Source organism: Neophocaena asiaeorientalis, unplaced genomic scaffold (assembly GCF_003031525.2).
Source record: "Neophocaena asiaeorientalis asiaeorientalis breed wild unplaced genomic scaffold, Neophocaena_asiaeorientalis_V1.1 scaffold26, whole genome shotgun sequence".
Classification (NCBI taxonomy): Eukaryota; Metazoa; Chordata; class Mammalia; order Artiodactyla; family Phocoenidae; genus Neophocaena; species Neophocaena asiaeorientalis.
The window spans coordinates 345,054-367,657 of NW_020173108.1; the positions used below are offsets into that span (position 1 = coordinate 345,054).

Sequence of the window (22,604 nt, forward strand, 5' to 3'; positions counted from 1 at the left end):
TAACAGAAAATATTGATACAAATGGGTGAAAGGAAGAAAATAAAATCATCCATAGCTTCACCAATACCACAACACTCATTCCCATGCAAAATCACTGTTAACATTTTAATACACTGACTTCCAGACCTCTTCCATATTCCCTCTCCATCTACTTTCTGTGGAAGGGTGTGGGGAAGGAGATGGAAACTGATGCCATATTTACAATCTGCTTTGTAATATTTATTTTAAAATATGTCATGAACATTAAGTAGTACAATGAACATTTTTGTACACACATTTTTATGCATCTGGTTAATCCTAAGGACATCTTTAAAACAAATAATTAAAAGTCTGGTCTGCATGATTGTGACCTTGTTGCCCCTACAGTCTTTTCTTAAAACAGTAGCTAAAGCAGTTCTTTTAAAAGAGAATGACTGGGTTGGCCAGAAAGTTTGTTTGGTTTTAAGTAAAAATAAGAGACATTTTCCATTTTCCCGAAGAACTTTATTGAACGTATTCACTAACCGAACGAACTTTTTGGCCAATCCACTAGATCTCAACACACCCTCTGCTTAAAACCCCCAAGGCCTTCCCAACTCACTCAAAATAAAAGGCAAAAGCCTCACAATAACCTATAAGCTGACTCCTGACTCCCCTATTACTCCTTACTTTGTTCACTTTACTCCAGCCACAAGGTAACATACACTTTTACCTCAGAGCCTTGCACTAGTTCCCTCCTCCTACAACGTTCTTCACCAGAAGATACACACACATAGCTTACTCACTCACTTCCTTCAGGTCTATACTCAAATGTCACCTCTACTCTTCTTCCCCCTACCCTACTTAATTATTCTCTATCGTACCTACTGGTCCTCATCTAACAGGTATAAGCAGTGTTCTAAATGCACCACAAATGTATGATCAAACCCAACTTTGAAATGTATTCCAGTTAGTGTAATCTTCAGTTGATTCTAAAATAAAACTGGCATAGTTTCTAGTCCAAGGCTTTATTGCTTACTTAAATAACAAACCACCTCAAATAAACAATTAGTATGTCTAGTCCAAGTTCCCACTGTATAACTGATTATGATTTAACTTAATATCCTTCCCCTCTCCCAAACGCAAGAAATACATTTCAAATTCTCAGTTCAACCCAAGGAATCCCCTTACTAGATCTGCAGTGAAGGCACTGTAGCACTTCTTTGTTCTTCTCTCCCCCATTAGCTCTTTCTAAAGAACTATCTTTGCAAAATCTTATTTCCTCTCTACATGTAAACCCTTTTTAACACCCATGATCTGGCTGAGGGGGTGCAAAAAAACACAGAACCAGCTCCTTTGAAATCTCCTTTCTATGTTCTATACATATAGGAGGTCTGCCTTACTCTGACTTTAGTATCTGATTTATACCCTATTACTGCTTCACATGAAACTGACTCAGGGGACTTCCCGGGTGGCGCAGTAGTTAAGAATCCGCCTGCCAGTGCAGGGGACACGGGTTCGAGCCCTGGTCTGGGAGGATCCCACGTGCAACTAAGCCCGTGCACCACAACTGCTGAACCTGTGAGCCACAACTACTGAAGCCCGTGCGCCTAGAGCCCGTGCTCCGCAACAAGAGAAGCCACCACAATGAGAAGCCAGCGCACTGCAACGAAGAGTAGCCCCCGCTCGCCATAATTAGAGAAAGCTCGCATGCAGCAACGAAGACCCAACACAGCCAAAATTTTAAAAAATAAAATAAAATTTTTAAAAATATGTAAAACTGACTCAGGAAGAATGCCATTCCTAACATCCTGTCATACTGATTTACTGGTGTATTGTCTATCTCCCCCTATGTGTTCACAGCTATATTCTAAGCGCTTTTACCACTGTCTGGAACATGATAAGCACTCAACAAATATTTGTTGAATGAATGAAAGAAACTTGGACTTGCTATCTGAAGAGCATAAGAAAAATTAAGCCTGTTGATTCATACTTCCAAATTGATCTCTAGAAAGATGATACCAATTGTATGCCCTTATTAAGAGTATATAAGAATACCTTTTCTCCGCTCACTCGTAATAGGTATTATTCATTCTCTTCTTTATGGTTTTGAGTGAAGTCAATCAACTCTTAATATGCTCATTACTCATATGTACTACTGTTTAAAATTTTTCTCAAAAAAATTTTCTCTTCATTGTCCATTTTTGTTTACTTTTGAGATATGTTATTTTCTAGTTAATTTTTAAGACCTCCTTTTAAAAAAGGCATTAACCCAAAATTGCACATTATTTCCCAACAAGTTTTTGGTTCTTTTCCTTATGGTCTTTTTGCTTTACAGAAATTTTTTATTGATACACAAAACTATTAATTTTTTCCTTTTCTTTCCTTTCAGTTTCTAATTTTGGTGTCATACTTAGAAATTTTTTCCATAACTCTAAAATAGCACTTCTCATCCAACAGTGATAGAACACAAATGATAAATGTTAGCCCAATATGTAATTTTTAATTTCCTAGTAGTGACATTTAAAAAAGTAAAAGGAAACAGGTGAAATTAAGTATATTTTATTTAATCCAATATATCAAAAATATTATCATTTTAATGTGTAATCAATTAAAATTTAATAAGAGTTTTACATTTTTTTCTTTGTGCAAAGTTTTTGAAATCTAGTGTTCATTTTATACTTTTAGGGCATCTCAGTTAAGTCTAGCCATATTTCAAGGGCTCAAGTGAAATGAGGCTATCATACTGGACATGGTAGTATTAAACTATGACAATTCACCGATATTTTCTTCTAAAATTTTTTCATTGTATAGATATTGCTTCTTCTTTCTTTGAAATTTATTTTGGTGCCAAGTATGAAAGAGATTCTAACGTCATTTTCTCCTCCACAGAGCTAGCAAGTTGCCCCACTGATGTAAAATGCCACCTTATATACTGAATCTCCAAGTATAATTGGGTCTAACCCTGGACCCTAATCTATCTGTTCCTGTATCAACAACAAACTGCTTGACCAGTTGTAGCTTTAGAATTCATTTTACTATACTGTATATCTTCATTCTTTTCTTCTTTCAGGATTTTCCTGATTTTCCCATATTTGTCCTTTTAAATAAAATATGAACTATGCTCAAAAGTAGAAATTCCAATGAGATTTTGGTAAGGATGATGTTCAACATACAGATTAGTCTGGGAAAAATATACTTCTTCACAATAGGAAAACTTCCATTCAAAATCATGACAGGTGTCTCCTTCTCCTTTTGTATAATTTAGCAAGTTCTTATTTAACTATCTTCATATAGGCCTAACACATTTCTATGTTTCTTCCTAGTTGTTTTATTCAACAATTTTAAAAAAGTAAAAAAGGGTCTGCAGAACATGGGAAATGGTGAATCTTCTGTATATAAGAAAAGGCATGTCAAAATCAATACTTTTTATGTTAGTATGGTTTTACACCAACTAAAATGCATTTATAATATAAGACCACATGGAACAGGTTTATTGGTTTAATCCCCTAATTAATTGCTTACTTGCAATGCCAAATGCATCTCCAATCCCCAAAGTTAAGATCTGTTTTATCTGGATTTTCATCTTCAGCTGATTTCTCCAAGTTAGCACTGGACCACAGTTGCAAACAGCTAGAACCAGTTAAAAGACGATTGCCTAAAATATATATATATCAAAAAAAATAATAACATATATATATATATATATATCATTCACCAATTACTATTTAGGTATTTAATTAGTGAGTTAAGTACATGCTCAAGAGTTTTATATAATACTATAAAGATAATACAACTTTTTTAAAAAGTCAAATAACAAAGAGATTTGGGGTATGGGGGAGTAAGGCTATATTTTAACTTTGTTGAAGAAACTTAAGACAAAAAAGGGAACAGATCTTATCATCTCTCATCCAACAAACATTTAATGAGCATCTTCTTTGTAACAGGCACTGTGCTAGGCACTGGCAATACAATAAGAAATGAAAGACTGTCCTTTTTCATGATGGGTTCACATTCCAGTAGAGAAATATTATGAACAGAAGCATGAAAACATGCAAGTTCAAATATATTCCAGAGAATGCCTCATAATCTCATTATAGTTAAGGGATAAGGTACGTAGTAGACCTAGAAAAAGAACTGTTTGGAAAAAAGGGATCATATTGTGAAGCATTTTTGAGGTTCATAAAGAGTTCAGAGTTTGTTATAGGTAGCTGGAAGTTAAAGGTTTTATTTAGGGGGGGTGTAGTTTACATAAGTGTATCTGTATTTTAGAACAAGGGGTCTCAACTGGGAGGGGCTGTCAACAGATGGACGTAAGATGCCCATAAACCTCCTTCCAATGACATACATGCAAAAGTTATAGGTATACTTTGTGCATTTTTCTAGAGAGATAATCCATAATTTTCACCATACTTTCAAAAACTCCAGTAAACAAAGAAGGGTAAATTATGATTCTTTATAACTCTAGAGATAGGCAAGATTAGGAAAAATGTAAGATGCTGGGAAATCTGGTTAAATGACTATAATAAATACAGATGGGAAATCATGAGGATCTGAATCAAATATTAAAGTAATAAGCATGGATTTAAAAGCCATTTCAAAAATAAGAACAGAATTTTCATGGCATGACACCAAGTAAAAAACAGATACAAGAGGTTTCAAGGACAGATTCCAACTTTATGACTTGGGGAATTGAGTGGAAGATTGTGCTATCAAAGAAAATAAAGGCAGTACAATTTTGGCCAAAAAGCTGACAATAAATAAGGCATTCTATCGCTCTGGAAAGATCACTTTATTTAAAAAGTGAGTCTGTGGCAAAACACTGACTTTAGATCAGAAATCCTTGTGTCTAAATCCCAAATAAGTTACTCAATTAGCTATGTGAATTTGATCGAGTTGGGCAACCTCTGAGTCCCAATTTTCTCACCTATAAAATTAGAAGTTTGTGTAGAGCTGTTGTAAGAATTAGCTATAATATGTATTATATATCTAGCACAGGCTAGGCACTTAGCAGAAGCTCAATAAATAATAGCAACTAGGTGGAAAGTCCTATAGACAGATAAAAACAGCCCAGAAAGTATTGATACTAATGAGACATTCCATTTAAATATGGTTATCATTCCACTGTTTAGCTTAGCAACATACATATGTTTTCTTTTTTTTACTGAGATGTAACTGACACGTATCATTGTATTAGTTTCAGGTTACAACATAATGATTCAATATTTGTATACAGTGTGAAATGACCACCACAATATGTCTCCTTAACATTCATCACCACACATGGTTACAATGTTTTTTCTTATGATGAGAACTTTAGATCTACTTTCTCTTAGCAACTTTCAAATACACAATACAGAATTATTAAGCATAGTCACTATGTCATACATTACATCCCAGGATTTATTTATTTCGTAACTGAAAGTTTGTACCTTCACCTATTTCATCTACTCTCCCCAATCCCACCCCACCCTACTCCAGCCCACTGCCTCTGACAACTACCAATCTGTTCTCTGTATCTATAAGTTCAGTTTTGACAAGTTTTCTTTAACATAAACTAAAGGTGAAACTAAGGTAACCCATGAAGGATTAGGAAATTAATATAGAATACAAAATAATTCATCCCAGTTATGGAATGAAACAAAAGTAGGTAAGGTATGGCATAATACATTGATTTGAACGGAAAGACAGAAGTATAGATATCAAAGTAGGGGAAAAAAAGCATTAAGTCTAAAATAGTAAGTCTTATGATTTAAGCAAGATGCAATAGTGCGTTTGGAGACAACACAAAGGCACTATAGTCAGTTTACTAGCACCATCTGAAAAATATTCTTTATATCCCAATACCTGGCATATACTAATAAGTAAATATTCATCAAAACCAAAATACTAGTATTTCACTTAATATATTCTAAATCTGTTTATATAAATAATTACAAAGTTCATTTACAAAAGTAATAATAGCTCCCCAATATATATTACAGTAATAACCCATTTCTCAACCAAACCACTTAAATTTTAAACTTTTTGATTATAAAAAGAAAAATGATAAACTTTTATGTGAATTTTAAATAAATCATGATTTAAAAGATAATGGTCATGAAACACTGGCAAGTCACTACTAGATATGTTAAGAAAATAAATAGTTATCTTCTAATACTACTCTGTAATGATGATTTTAGAGGAACTAAAATACTGTCAATATCAATAACAATATCAATACTACCTTCTAAAGAATTAGTACTCACAGACTGCAGGTACAAAAATTCCAGGCAACTACTATGTCATTACTAAAGAAATATCACTCAATTCAAATAATAAATGTTTTTATTACAGTTATTCATGAGACTTCAAGTAGCCAGTTCACTTGCTAACAATATTTTTATAGGTAAGTACCTACATAAATACCTTTTTACAGAAAGTACCAAGTACTTTCATATATACTACCATAGCTGATCATTAAAAAACTATCTTGTGAAATAGATATTACCTTAATTTAAAGTGAGTTAACCATTCTTGATATGTTAAGTAATCTGCTCATATCACAAAACTTGTAGTCACATATGTAAACATTTATTGAGAGCTTAATATATGATGGACCCCTAAAGATAAATAAAATACTGAATAAAATAGAATCTAAGCCCTTGCCTAATAAAAAAAAGGTAAACAAATAATTACAATAAATTGTAGTGCTATCATAGAGTAACCATATAATTTATCATCCAAATAGGAACACTTGTGAAAGTAAAGGTGACACTGCTAATAATCTTATGAGGAAACAGGCATAAACTGGACATCAGCGACCCTATCCAGAGTAGAGTTATATTCAAAGTGCTGTACTAAATACCAAATTTGAACCCAGGACAAATTTTTACTCTTTTCACTGTATGCATAAAATATACCTGTAGGCTACCAGCTAGTAAGCATCAATCTCATGAGAAAAAACATCTTAAAACATTACGTGATTTTTATTTAATCTAAGATAATCTCTTTTACCTTCTAAAATAATTTCCCAAGGTTCTGAACTTCATATTCTAAATTAACATTTTTTCTCAGCCATTTTATCTACTATATTAAAATTTATCTTATCTATCTTAACTGATGACTTCTAGTTCTATGCTCCAAAGATAACTTCTTTCATAAATTTAGATTCAAATTTCTAACGATCTAATGAATACTGCTATAGGATATGCAAGCATCTCAAATTCCATACATCCAAATAAAACTTATGTTCCACTATCTCTAACTCCTACATATCACTCTTCTTGTGATCAAAGATACCCTCAGAATAATGTGAAATCCAGTTGTCAGGTAATGTCAATTCGACTACCTAAATGCATTTCATATCCATGTATTCCTTTCATTAGTCACGCCATATTAATTGAGCACCTACTATGATAAAGGCACTGAAACAAGTTCTTATTTCTCTTTCAAACTACTGTGAATGCATACTTTCCAAAGGTAATTATAGATAATACAGTATTTATCTTCCTGTTCGTCTTGTGTCTGATCATTCTAAGTTACTGCTACCAGAAAAATCTGGCAAAACCATAAATCTTAGCCTGTCACTAGCCATTTTCAAAAACCTATACATTTTATACAATTAAAAGGAATTAAATTAAAATTCTTTAATTCTTCACATGACTGTAAAGGCTTTCCATATATGCCGTACTCTCTTATCTCATCACCAGACTCACTCCAGCCTCAATGAAGTACTAACCATTACTAGAATATATCTTATGCTTTCTTTCTTTGTTCCTCTTTGCTCACTCTGGTAAATTGGTAAAAATGACTTTAGGATGATTTTTTAATGCAGAAATAGATAACTGATACATATACACATTATCTCTTCTTAGAATTCACTTCTTTTTTCCTTCCTCAACCTATCCCCACCTTCGTTGTCAAAATCTATCTACTCTCATGGCAAAAGGCTCCTCTGCAATGGAACTTTGATTCCCCACAAAGAATTAGTGTCTCCTTCCCAAAACAACAGGTATTCCTACAATAGCTGGACACTATTATGGTGCATATTTTCCTCACTTCAGTATAAGCTCTAACATAGCACAACCTGTTTTATTTACTTTTGTGTTCCCCACCATTTCACACAAAGCAGAACTGAAATACATGAAAGTAAGAAAAAAAAGCAATAGCCTAGACAAGTGTTATTTCACTTCAGTTAATTATTCTTGTATTCTTACCTGCAGGATCCCAAGTTATATTGTGTGCTATTGAGTCCAGAAAAAATTGGCCACTTTTCTGCCACTGACTATATAATTCCTAAAATTAAAAAGTCATTTAGTCAATAATTATTGGCATCTTTTTTGTCAAATGTATATACTGACACTAATTATTTTTAACAATACATGTACTCATTTTTTTTAGGTATAATTGACCATGTAGTCATACTTAAAGAGAATAAAATGTTCAGCTTGTCAAGAAAAATAAGGAATATGTGATGGAGGAGATCAGTGAGAGAACATCCATTCCTAGAAGTCCAAAAGCCTGTCGTTAGTATATTTAAACAACCAATAAGTATCTGCCAACTAGGACAACATATATATTAACCTCAGCCTTTTAAAGTTATAATTATTACTTTATTATTATTATAGTTACAAAGGTTTAATTTTAAATATGTCTGTGTCTGCTATTTGAGGATTCCTCCTCTATAAAGTTTCATCTTCACCTGAGGGCATACAGTTATGTGTGAAAATTCAGAATAAGAGATGTTAACACTTCCCTTACATTACATAATTTAAGGGCTTTTCATTCCTTAAAGCAATATTTTTCAAACTTTTTTAACCTGCAAACCAGTAAGAAACACATGTTGCACTATAACCCAGAACAAACACACATATAAACACACATAAATGCAATCTAAGTTCACCCTTAATACATGTGATGCACTCTTAACATTTTGTATTATATTTCATTTTCTTTTAAATTCAGGTTGTGGCCTACTAAGTTGACTTCTCTAACCTCTAATACATTGAGATCCATAAACACTATCTTAATGTAGTCGTTCCCATACTTTAGTATGAAAACACCCTAAGATGTTTATTAAAAATTCAAATGCTCAAGACCCATGCCCAAAGGTTCAGATTCAAAAGGTCCAGAACTGGGCACAGGAAATCTGTACTTAAAACCAACATCTCCAGGTGATTCTGATACAGGTGGCCTGCAGAATATGCTTTTATGAAACACTATCCTGCAGGAATGGCTCTCAATCACAGCACACATCAGAACTCCCTCTAGATATAGATGTACAAGCACACAGGCACAATCCCACACCTACACATTTAGAATTCCTCAGGGCAGGATATGGACACACATATCAACTAGTGATTCTGAAGTGTACCTCTTGTGAAGAACCACCATCTTAAAAGAATATTCCAGAATGTTCAAATAAAAGAATATAATATTTTTTATGAGGCTCTAAGGATTCTCTGAGACTATATCCTGGAATTCAAGATTTTGTGCATCTTCCAAGTTTATGATTTTTCCATTTGATCCAGTTTTCCCTTTATTCATCAGGCTTTTTTTTCACCCTCTCTGCAAAGTCAGTGCTGCCTACCAATAAACAAGCCTCTTCTTATTGAATTTTTTACACTATTATATTAAACAATTATAATTAGTACAAGAGAAAATGGGCAAAACCTGAAATTCTCAATTCTACCCTTATCAATAAAAGCATTTTAACATAACAAACTGATTTTTTTTTTAAAGTCAGCTATTTCATTCAACAAATACTTATTGAGTATTATTTGAAATACAGTGTTTTGGATGGAGCAACCACCTTTAAAATTTGTTTTTAGTGCTATCAGTTACTAACTCATAAGGGTGTGAGAGCCTCTAACACTGGATTCATTAGGTAATATATAAACACAAATAGAAATGAGGAGATAACTGTGGACTCTCCTTCCATGAAATTTTAAAATGGATATCAATTAACCCAGAGAAAATATTTTTCATTAACACAAGGTAAGGAAAAAGAATGCTCACACCCAGGAATCAAGACAACTAGTTTCTCTCTTAGTTCTGGGGCTCAATAGCTGTTTCATTGCTCAAGTCACTTATTTTGGGGTCTCTGTTGCCTTATTTATGAAAAAGAAATAACAGCTGCCCAACTAAGTCAAAGGGAATTTGTAAGATACTAACGAGCTAAGTGAAAATGAAATGAAAGCTATTAAAAGATATATAAGGTAAATCTATTGTTGACACACTGTTTAATTCTTTACATTTAACACATTTCCACAGTCTTTGACATCAAAAATAAACAAACATTAACCAATTTCGGAATTGAGCGAAGAGCCTCTTAAGGTTGACCTGCTTAGTTTCAATAGCTACAGAGCAGCAGAGAAATAAACCAGTCCTATGACTCCTACTACAATGCTCTTTAGACCACACCATGCTGATCTTCTTCCACATGGTTCAAATCACTAGCTTAACCTTCAGTAGAAATGGATAAAACAGCCTGTTCTGACTGTTATCTTTAAGAGCATCTAAACACCCAAGAAATCTACTACATAACCTCAATATTTATAAATTATAAAGTTTTAACCAACTCTCAGGAACTATTTCTGAATATAGTTTCTTTATTAAAAAAAAATTCACTGACCCGCTAACAATTATTACATGATATAATAAGTGCAAGAAAGTAAGTTCAGGGGGTAGGTTAAGACTTTGCAATTAAAACATGTCACTTTAAGAACAAAATATATAAAGCAGAAAAACTACCTAAAAGTAGATCACAGAAACAAAGAACAAGTGCCACATATGACTGGACAATGATGTTTGCCACTAGCAATAAAGTAACTGACAAGTTTCAAGTTGTTGACTCTTCAAATACTTAATAAAAGAAAAAAATGATAGATGGAAAAAACGAAAAGCATTTCAAGATAATTCATATGCACAATTTAGTTTAATTCTACTTCAATGAAACATACATCTTTAATAAGGAAGTAGCATTTAACATGTCTTTAATTACAGTGTATAATTTGTACTGATTTATGTGATCACTCTAATTTTGTACTCTTAAAAATGGTATCTTTTAATACACAACACATTTTCATTTCTAAGAGAAAAAGATGAATTACTGACCAAATTTTTCTTTTGCTTCGGTAGGTTAACTGGTTCAAAAACAGATACAACATTTCCATAGGATGCTGCAATCTTTTAAAAAGAAAAAAGAAAGAAAACATATGGATATGTTAACTTACTTATGAATCAAAAGGACAAAAGAAATTAACAGTATAACTTAAAAAATACCCAACACAAAATTTCTTTCACCAATACTTGAGAATGTCAATTTTGGGGACTACCATATCTGGATCAGAATTCCAGTGCTGTCACTGTGTACCAGCAAGTTAAGCTCTCTGAACCCTAGTTTCTATCTATATTTACAGTATATATAATACTATCTTCCTAATAGGATTATTTTGAGGGTTAAAATAACATTTGTAAAGCATCTGGTAAAGAATTATCTATATAAGATGCATAGTAAATGTTAATTCCCTTCCTCACAGAAGAAAATGTATTGATGTATTCCTTGTCAAGTATGGAATTTGACGTGACTTAAAAATCAAGTTTTTAGGTTATCTGTCTTCAAAGTTCAGAATTCTGTCAGTGTATATTTAACTTTTTAGAAGTAAAACTTAGATCTATTCCTTTGTAAACTCTCTAAGGAGTATATTTTTTCAATATTCTATTTTATTTGAGTACCTTTCAAATATTTACTCTTAAATCAATGAAGCATAACTCTTGCTGGCTCTGTTTTATAAGGTAGCTACTACTATAGCTTGACTGAGTCACAAATGAAGAATATTAAAACATCAGAAATCAGACAGATATATAGATTGAATGATCAGGGATAAAAATAAGAACATATAATCTAGTGAAGACAGTAAGAAATGAGGATGTAACATACTTATGGAAAAAAAACTTTCAATGGATATTTTAAAGTGTTCTGAGGAGATCTTAGAAGGTAGAAATCATCTGCACTGACTTCACCTGGGAGTATTTAGTTTGCGCCTTTAAATGTGGATAGAATTTCAAACTGCAGTGAGTGTTCAATTTTAGAAATAGGGCATAGTATGAACACAAGTGTACATCTTTTTTTTTAATACTTATTTATTTGGCTGCTCCGGGTCGTAGTTGCGGCACGTGAAATCTTCGTTGCCGCATGCAGGATCTAGTTCCCTGACCAGGGATTGCACCTGGGGCCCCTGCATTGGGTGTGTGGAGTCTTAACCACTGGACTACCAGGGAAGTCCCCACGAGTGTAAATATTAAAAGAGGTAAAGTATGTTGGGAGGTGACTGAGCACCAGCCCAGGTAGAAGAGAGAAATAATGGACATGAGGCCAAAAAGGCAAGTGTGAGTGGGTTAAATAAGGTCTCAAACCAAGGTGAACAATTTGAACTTTTCTAAGTTCATGGGAAACTAAGAATGGTTTTAAGCAAATGAATAAAAAGTCAAATGCAGATGAATTTTCTTAGGAAAATTAATCTGGTAGTACTACAAATAAAAAAACAGTAATGATAAAATATTGATGCCTATGGTATCAAGAAGCATTTCCTTCTAAAAGGTAAACAGAAATCCCAAGTACCAAAATCTACAAATTTTCATCTTGATACCTTAAGGAATCATTTGAGTATACTGTTATCTGTGAAACAAAGGAAATTTACCCTTTATTAGAATAATTATAAAACCAAATGACCTCTTCATTCTAACCTGGATTTCATGTAATATAGATTAAAAGATAACTCATATTGAAAATTTCTAAAATTAGATTTCCAACATTAACAAGCCCTATGTGAATCTAAATGGTATAAGTAAGTTTTTATATACAATCAAGATTACAGAACTACAGAGCTACGAGATCAAACAAACATGAAGAGAAAGGGGAAAAAGTCTCAAGGATTTTTAGCATTCCATAATAAAAATCACTTTCGTAGTACAGTGAGAATGAAAGGCATGAACAAAAGAAAGACAGATGAGATACCTGTAACTCTACTGAAAGGAAGGAACACGGGAATAACAAAAAGAACAGTAGTCCAAAAAGTAGGCAAAGACTACAAGAGTTGAAACTCCTTTGTTACGAGTATCTTTAAACTAGGTCCCAAGAAGTAACTTTTCAGAATGGCAGCCTTATTAGGAATGATTACATTAAAAAAAATAAGGTTGGGCCCATTTTGATTTCTCACACAAAATGTTCTGGTAGAATCACAAACAATATACATGAATTAAGTATCTACCAAAAAAATTAAATTTGCAAAGTTCAGCCTAGTCTAGCTGCAACTGTACCTAGGCCTGGTCATCTATGCCTATATGGTGCTATATTAAGCTATACACTATACTGCCTGTAAGTTATAAGTCTCCCAACTCTGGTACTATACACAACTGTATTTAACCTGATGTTAAATCATATGCTCTGTTTCTTTTTTTGTTTGTTTGTTTGTTTTTTTTTGCGGTACGCGGGCCTTTCACTGTTGTGGCCTCTCCCGTTGCGGAGCACAGGCTCCAGATGCGCAGGCTCAGCAGCCATGGCTCACAGGCTCAGCCGCTCCGCGCGGCATGTGGAATCTTCCCGGACTGAGGCACGAACCAGCGTCCCCTGCATTGGCAGGCGGACTCTCAACCACTGCGCCACCAGGGAAGCCCATGCCCTGTTTCTTTTGTTTTTGCTGCTTTTTTACTTTCAAGGTAACTTTATACTTTCCATGTGTAAACAGAAGTTCAAATTAAATTTTTCATTTTTCTTATAGACTTGGAATAAATTATTTAAAAAATTATCAATTTATGTTCATTTTTGTACAAAGTTTATCTAGAAGTTACAAGGAGATAACTACCTGTTTACAGACAAAAAAGGACTCTAACAACAATTTCTTTTCAGGGTTTATTTCTAAATAGACTGAAGTTTATTGTCATTCCTTTCCCTCAATCCAATCAATTTTTAAATAAGTAAGCTTTACACCTATTCTACAGGTAATATTACATTTGTTTGTCAATTCATGGAGAAAACTATGCTATATTTCAAGATTATATGAGAACAGAATTCCTGACAATCTCTAAGATACATCTGAGTCAGGAATTTTGTTCTCTAGAGTGCATCTTAGAGAGCCAAAGAAATCTGTAGCTACATTGTCTTGGAAACACAGCAAGTCTCTAATTCAATAGGAAATAGATACTTCAGAGACTATACTTACAAAAACCATATTCAAAACAAATCTCATATCACCACAAGATTACAAACCTTGCCTTGTTGCATTGAACAATCTACACATCCTACTTGAATATTTCCATGTTTAGCTCCTGGGATTATTTGCAGTCTTTCAAAATCACTTCCCAGTATAACAACGTCACATCCAGAGGCATAAGCCTAAAAACAAACAAAAAAATGAACAAAGTAAAATAAAAATGATAAAATTGTCAAGAAAATATTTATCATGTAGAACACTGGCGTTAAATATTGTTTTAACAGACTAATTTTAAATATTTTAAAAAATCTTTATTATTTGAGAATATTCCCCTTACCTCCCATATATAGTCCCATCAGTCAGTCCTTTCTGCAAAATATATACCAATTCCTTTCACTTTTTCCATCTCCACTGAATGCTACTGCCCTTATCTAAACTACCATAATCTCTCTCCTGCATTATTGTTTATACTCTGCTTCCATTCTTGCTTCCCTCTAATTTCTTCCCACACACAGACAAGAGTGATCTTTTAAAAATGTTTATTACACCAAGTAATTTTCCCTTCAATAGTTTCCTCATCGCACTTGGAATAAAATCTCAACTTCTTACCAATGTCAATGCCCTAAATGATTGCCCTAATTCCCCAAATCCATCTCAAGTTACTCTTTCATTCCCTCAATTGGATCCTGCCCTTACATTGCCCTTCTTTCTGTTTCTTGGGCATAACAATCTTTTTTCATCTCAAGGTGGTTTACCTTCCTTCTAACTGCCTGGTCTTTGTCTAACTAGCTTCTTTTCAACATTCATGTCTCAGTTCCTGAATATACTCATATTGATCAATATTCTTCCCCCCTCCCCTAATTACTTTCCATCACACTACTCTTTTTCTTCTTCATAGCAATATACCACGATTTGTAAATATCTTGCTTGTTATCCATTTCCATTACTACAAGTTAAGGTCCAAGACGAAAAGGTAGGGTTCAAGTTTATCTTGTTCTCTGCTCTTAGATCACAGGACTTTCTTCCATTTAAGAGTACGTGGCTGTCGTCCTAGAATTTACATGCAGCATAATTCTGAAAATAAAATATCTATCACAAACTGCTTTCCATCCTAAGTTCTTAAAATTTTAGTAATTCTCTACTTTCTCATCACTTTTGCACATATACATACACCTTACTTAATGTAAAAAATATTATACTTAATATATACTTCATGACCATAATTCCTACCAAAGCCAAAATGGTTCTGTACAAGCTACCAAAAAATATTAGAAAAGGGACTTGAAAGAACACACAAATAAATTTGCTCACATTACCAACAAGAAAATGAGGCCTAAATTGGCTGACAACTTCTTAGTGGCAGAGTGGGCTTGAGAACTCTAATCTCTTGATTTTTGATCTAGTGCTATTTTGATGTCAGAACAGGAACTTCCCTAGTTAAGCATGCTTGTCTGGAATTTTCCTAAAAGGAATTAAGGGAAATCAAGTCTGTTTCTACTAGTGCCACACAGTGGAAAAAACTGGCTCAGTAAACAAACAAAAAACCTCATGATGGTCTGCTCACCTAGGTGTAAATATCCACAATAGGATCATAAGGCTTGTCACAAGACTAACAGCCAGAATAAATTCCAAAAACTAATTTATGAAAAATGTCATTAACAATACTCTAAAATATCTTAATATTTTAGAAACTGATTTTCTCCTGAATATTAAATTTTGATAAAATACTGATTGTCACTGTTTACCAAAATACTGTATTAAATTTAGAATGTTTACAATGTAGATTTCCTCCTCACTAAACAAAATTTTTTCAGTTTCCATTAACTAGAATATATATATTTTAAAATGTGTTCATAACTTTGCCTTCTTTTTGTTTACCTGCAATTATATATCTACTTACAGATATTGTGTTGCACCTATTTTTGTCAATCAGGACTCTAAGTTTTCCTGAATTAAGTCTACATGAATCCTGAAGTACCTCACAAAATTACTGTTTAATTCAACAAGTATTAAACATTTATAAACTTGATAAAGGCAAAGTTACCTCAGAAATAAACATCTATCCCTATAGAAAGATGCCAACTTATAATACAAATGAACCTTGATCATTCAAAGACTTATCCAGTTCTGGATTACCCTTGTTCTTTTGCTGCTGCTATTATACTATCACTGCCTGTCAGTTAATTTTTCCTTAGTGACGGCACTAGAAGGTGCAAAGCTATCTATCCCTAGTTTTGGTAAACTTTAAATTGAATAAAAATTATTGATATTCATCTGGAATATCTCTGTCATTTAGTCCTCACTTTCTTCTTTCAGAGTTATAACTAATGGATGGCAATAAACTGGTAAATGGGGAAAAAACAAATATAACGAACTGCAGTTCACACTTCATCAGTTGACTATTATCCTTGGGGCTTATAATAAAAAAACCTCCTGGTTTTCTTGACTACAGAATTTTAATTTTTATAGTTTATTTGACTGTATAATTAAATATAAAATGCATTAAAGACTCAAACTCTATTTGTGTTTTGTTCCATTTCTTAATCATTTTCAAGAATGTGTAAACATCTCCTTAAAAATCCTGCTGTGCACAGAATACTGGTTGAATAAACTGTGGTACATAGCCACGATGGAGTATTAAGCAGCTATAAAAAGAATGAGGAACAAATCTATGAACTCACTTGGAGTGATTTCTAGGGGATTTTATAAAGTGAAAAAAAGTAGAAAAGAGCATATATGGCAATTTTTTGTGTGTAAGGAAAAAGGAAAATAAAACACATGTACCTGGCTTGCTACAAAAAGGAACAAAGGGAGAATAAAACTAGGGGAAAATGAAGTTGGATACCTACAAAAGGGGAGAAGATGAAGTGGAAGCAAAGAATAACACTTCTGAGTATAACTTTTTATACACTTACGACTTCTTTTTAAAATTGAAGTATAACTGACCTACAGCACTCTGTTAGTTCCAGGTGCACAACACCGTGATTCTACATTTCCATACATTATAAAGTGATCACCATTAAGTCTAGTTATTATGTGTCACCATACAAAGGTATTACAGTATTATTGACTATATTCCCCATGCTGTACATTTAATGCCCATGACTCATTTATTTTGTAACTGGAAGTTTCTATTTCTTAATCTCCCTTACCTATTTCACTTATCACTCCCACCTCCCCCTTCCCTCTGCTCTGGCAACCACATTTGTCCTCTGTATCTATGAGTCTGTTACTGTTCTGCTGTCTGTTCATTTGTTTTGTTTTTTAGATTCCACACATAAGTGAAATCATATGGTATTTGTCTTTGTCTGACTTACTTCACTTAGCATAATACCCTCCAGGTCCACACATATTGTCACAAACGGCAAGATTCCATTCTTTTTTTATGGCTGAGTAATACTCTACTGTGTGTGTATACATGTATACACACACACACACACACACACACACACACACACACACACACACACCCCTTTATCCATTCATCTACCAGTGGACACTAGTTATGACTTTTGAAACACGTTAACATCATACATATTCAAAAAATTGATTTAAATCAGTCAGAATGGGGGGGAGGTGAAACAAAGGAACTAAGTACATTTCAAACAAATACTATATCTACACTGAAAGAAAGAAGGCAGGAAGGAACTAAGTAACTTATGAACACGGAATTTGACTATATGTTTGCAGCCTTGGAGAGTGAGAAGGAAAAAACTAGTCTTCCTCCCGTGTTTCTCCTTTGCTCTCACATTATTACCACATTCACAACACTTCTGACAACAGATGTGGAGGGGTTTTAACCACACCAAGCAAGCAATTATGTGACACCAACTGAGTATCCTACAATTTAACTCAGTCCTGACACTATCTGCCTGGAGATAGCATCAGATCCCACAAGTTAAGGGCTCAGCCTTAACTGAGACTGCCCTCCACTTCAGATGCTAATCACAAGTAGTAGGTCCTCAGATTACCCACAACTTCTGTCCCAGTCAAAGGTTCCCATGACCTCTTCCCCCTTGAATTTATTTGCTAAAACAGTGCAAAGAACTCAGGGAAACACTTATGCTTACCAGTGTGATAAAGGATACAAATAAACAGCCAGAAAAAGAGATGGGGGCGGGGAGGGGGGCACTTTTTTGTGCTTTCCTCTATCTTTCATTCACTGTAGTCATCTGAGCCTATTTTTTCTTCTTAACAGGGCCAAATGCTAAGTGCTTTTCACTGGTATCCCATTTAATCCTCACAACAAATCCTGTGAGATATTTACTATAATCAATCCATTTTACTGATAAGGAAACTCAAACTTAGATTGAGTAATTGGCTCAAGTCTCAGAGCTAGTATCAGACACAAATGAGACTGAAAGCAAGTTATAACTAATGGGAAAGAACATGCTCTTACTCCTGCTGCTATGCTGCCATACAATGCCTTATAAATAAACATGATGTGAATTTAATAACTGTCCCCTAATTTCTTCCTATAATTAAAAATGACTTCTTTGGATGTAAAGCAACCAGAATTCCCATAACTGCTGATACGAATGTAAAATAAAATGGTTCCACTACTTTGGAAAGCTAAACACAGGCACACTCAATGATCCAGCAATTCTACCTCTAAGTTTACACCCAAAAGAAATGTGTCTATATGTACACTAAGAGTCATGTACAAGAACATTCATAGCGATTCATAAAAGCTCCAAAGTAGAACCAACTCAAACATATAATAGAATGCATAAATAAACTGTAGTATATATATTTTAAATGGACAGCCACCAAGGACCTACTGTATAGCACAGGGAACTCTGCTCAATATTCTGTAACAACCTAATTGGGAGAACAATTTGAAAAAGAATAGATACTTATAACTGAATCACTTTGTTGTACACCTGAAACTAACACAACATTGTTAATCAACTGTACTCCAATGTAAAATAAAAAGTTTTTAAAAAAAAACTGCAGTATAATCATACAATGGAATACTATAAAGCAATGGTTCTCAAACTCTCTGGTTTCAGTAATCCTTTGTACACTTAAGAAAATACTGAGGATAACCACCCTAGCTGCTCCCTCCCCAAGAGCTTTAGTTTGGGTGGGTTATCACTATCAATATTTACTCTTTTAGAAAACTGAGAAAATATAATACACTAATTGATAAGGTAATCAAAGCTTCCCAACAAATAAAAGCCCAGGACCAGTTGGCTTTACCAGTGAATTCTACCAAACATTTAAAGAATAATTAACACCAATCCTTCTTAAACCCTTCCAAAAAACTGAAGAGGCCATTTAACAAGGTCAACATTACCGTTATACCAAAGCTACACAAGGCACTATAAGAAAAGAAAATTACAGGCCAATTTCCCTGATGAACATAGATGCAAAAATCTTGAACAAAATACTAGCAAACTGATTTCAAGAGCACATTAAAAAGATCTTATACCATAATCAAGTGGAATTTACCCCTGGGATGCAAGGATGGTTCCATAAAGGCCATATATGACAAACTTATAGCTAATATACTCAATGATAAAAAGCTAAAAGCTTTCCTCTAAGATCAGGAAAAAGACAAGGATGCACACACTCCCACCGATTCTATTCAACATAATATTGGAAGTCCTAGCCAGAGCAATTAGGCAAGAAAAAGAAATAAAAGGCATTCGAATCAGAAGGGAAGATGTAAAATTGTCTGTTTGCAGAAGACAAGATATTACATATAGAAACGCTAAAGATTCCACCAAAAAACTGTTAGAACTAAGAAATGAACTCAGCAAAACTGCAGAATACAAAATCAACATACAAAAATCAACTGCATTTCTATATGCTAACAATAAACTATCCAAAAAAGAAATTAAGAAAATCCAATTTACAATAGCATCAAAAAGAATAAAATCCTTAAGAGTAAATGCAACCAAGGTGAAAAGTCTTGTACACAGAAAACTGTAAGACATTGATTAAAGAAGCTGACAACACAAATAAATGAAAAGACATCTTCTGTTCTTGGACTGGAAGAATTAATATTGTTGAAATGTCCATATGACACAAAACCATCTATAGATTCAATGTAATCTATCAAAATTCCAGTGGCATTTTTCACATAGGGAAAAAAAAAATCCTAAAATTCACATGGAACCACAGAAGACCCCAAATAGCCAAAGCAATCTTAAAGAAAAACTAAGCTGGAACCATCACATTTCCTTATTTCAAACTATGTTGCAAAGCTATAAAAATCAAAACAGTATGGTATTGGCATAAAAACAGACACATAGGCCAAAGGAACAGAATCATGAGCCCAGACATAACCCACACATATATGGTCAACTAATCTTTGACAAAAGTGCCAAGAATATACAACAGAGAAAAGACAGTTTCTTCCATAAATTGATGCTGGGAAAACTGTACATCCACATACAAAAGAATAAAATCGGACCCTTATCTTACATTACACGCAGAAATCAACTCAAAAATGGATTAAAAACTTAAACCTAAAACCTGAAACCACAAAACTCCTAGAAGAAAACATAGGGGAAAAGGCCCTTGACAATTAGTGATGATTTTTTGGACACCAAAAGCACAAGCAACAAAAGCAGTAATAAATAAGTAAGACTACATTAAACTGAAAAGCTTCTGCACAGCAAAAGAAACCACCAACAAAATGAAAAGGCCACCTAAAAATGGGAGAAAATATTTGCAAATCTTATCTGATAAAAAGTTAATATCTAGGGCTTCCCTGGTGGTGCAGTGGTTGAGAGTCTGCCTGCCGATGCAGGGGACATGGGTTCGTGCCCCGGTCCGGGAAGATCCCACATGCCGTGGAGCGGCTAGGCCCGTGAGCCATAGCTACTGAGCCTGCGCATTCGGAGCCTGTGCTCCGCAACGGGAGAGGCCACAACAGTGAGAGGCCTGCGTACCGCAAAAAAAAAAAAAAAAATTGGGTAGAAGACTCAGACATTTTTCCAAAGAAGATGTACAAATGGCCAACAGGTACATGAAGAGATGTTCAACATCACTACTCATCAGGGAAATGCCAATCAAAACTGGATGAGATATCACTTCATATCCATTAGGATGCTATCAACAAAAAGATGAAAGTGTTGGTGAAGATGCGAAGAAAGGGAATCTTTGTGCACTCTTGGTGTGAATGTAGATTGGCACAGCCACTGTAAAAAACAGTATGGAAGAGTCCTGAAAAAATTAAAAGCAGAACTACCATATATTCCACCAATCCAACTTCTAGGATTATATCCAAAGATGATGAAATCTCTGTAAGAGATATCTGCACTCCCATATTCATTTCAGCATTGTTCACAATAGCCAAGATATGGAAACAACCTAAGTGTCCATCAGTGAATGAATGGATAAAGAAAATATGTTTTACACACACACACACACACACACACAGACACACACACAAAAGAATATTATTCAGTCATAAAAAAGAAGAAAATTCTGCCACTTGTGACAACCTTGCAGGCATTATGCTAAGTCAGACAGAGAAAGACAAATAATGTATTCCACTTATATGTGGAATCTAAAAACATTGTACTAATAGGAACATTGTACTAATAGAATAGAATGGTGGTTGCCAGGGGCTATGGATGGGGGAAATGGGAGATGTTGGTCAAAGGATACAAACTTTCAGTTATAAGATGAATAAGTTCCAGGGATCTAATGTACGGCATGGTGACTATAGTTAACAATATTGTATTGTACAGTTGCAAGTTGCTATTAGAATAAAGCTTTAATGTTCTCATCATAACAACAACAAAATGGTAATTATGTGAGTTAAAGGATATGTTAACTAACCTTATTGTGGTAAAGATTTCACACTATATATGTGTATCAAATCATCACACTGCACACCTTAAACTTACACAATTTTCATGTAAACTGTATGTCAATAGAGCTTGGGGGGAAAAATAGAGAGATGAATCTGTACAGAAAATCCAAACTGGATATCATGCAAAAATCACTTGAAATAAACATATCTTCTTATGGATATTTTTAATATATTATTAAAATTAATTCAATCTCTAGAGTTTATACAACATGATGAGTTAATAAGCATGGAAATACACGAAAACAAACTTTAATTCAAAATGGGCTCTGCACGCAAAGTTCATAGCAGCACTATTTACAACAGCCAAGACATGGAAGCAACCTAAGTGTCCATCAACAGATGAACGGATAATGATGTGGTACATATATACAAAGGACTATTACTCAGACATAAAAAAGAATGAAATATTGCCATTTGCAGTGACATGAATGGACCTAGAGAATATCATATTAAGTGAAGTCATAGAGAGAAAGACAAATATTGTATGATATTACTTATATGTGTAATCTAAAAAATAATACAAATGAATCCATATATAAAACAGAAACAGACTCACATAGAAAACAAGCTTATGGTTACCAAAGGGAAAAGGGAGGGGGGCAAGTGATAAATTAGGAGTA

At 33.8% G+C, this 22,604-nt stretch overlaps 1 protein-coding gene across 5 annotated transcripts in view; it reads right to left on the reverse strand.

The window, feature by feature from the left end:
- Positions 1-22,604, reverse strand: part of DMXL1 (Dmx like 1) — a 127,572-nt gene that overhangs the window by 99,913 nt on the left and 5,055 nt on the right. For all 5 annotated transcript variants that reach the window (XM_024743340.1, XM_024743339.1, XM_024743337.1 and 2 more), the window contains exons 2-5: positions 14,210-14,335; positions 11,056-11,127; positions 8,157-8,235; positions 3,484-3,616 (exon numbers count right to left, since the gene is read on the reverse strand). In XM_024743340.1, coding sequence (XP_024599108.1) covers positions 3,484-3,616; positions 8,157-8,235; positions 11,056-11,127; positions 14,210-14,335 — 410 coding nt within the window. The remainder of the gene's footprint in view (positions 1-3,483; positions 3,617-8,156; positions 8,236-11,055; positions 11,128-14,209; positions 14,336-22,604) is intronic.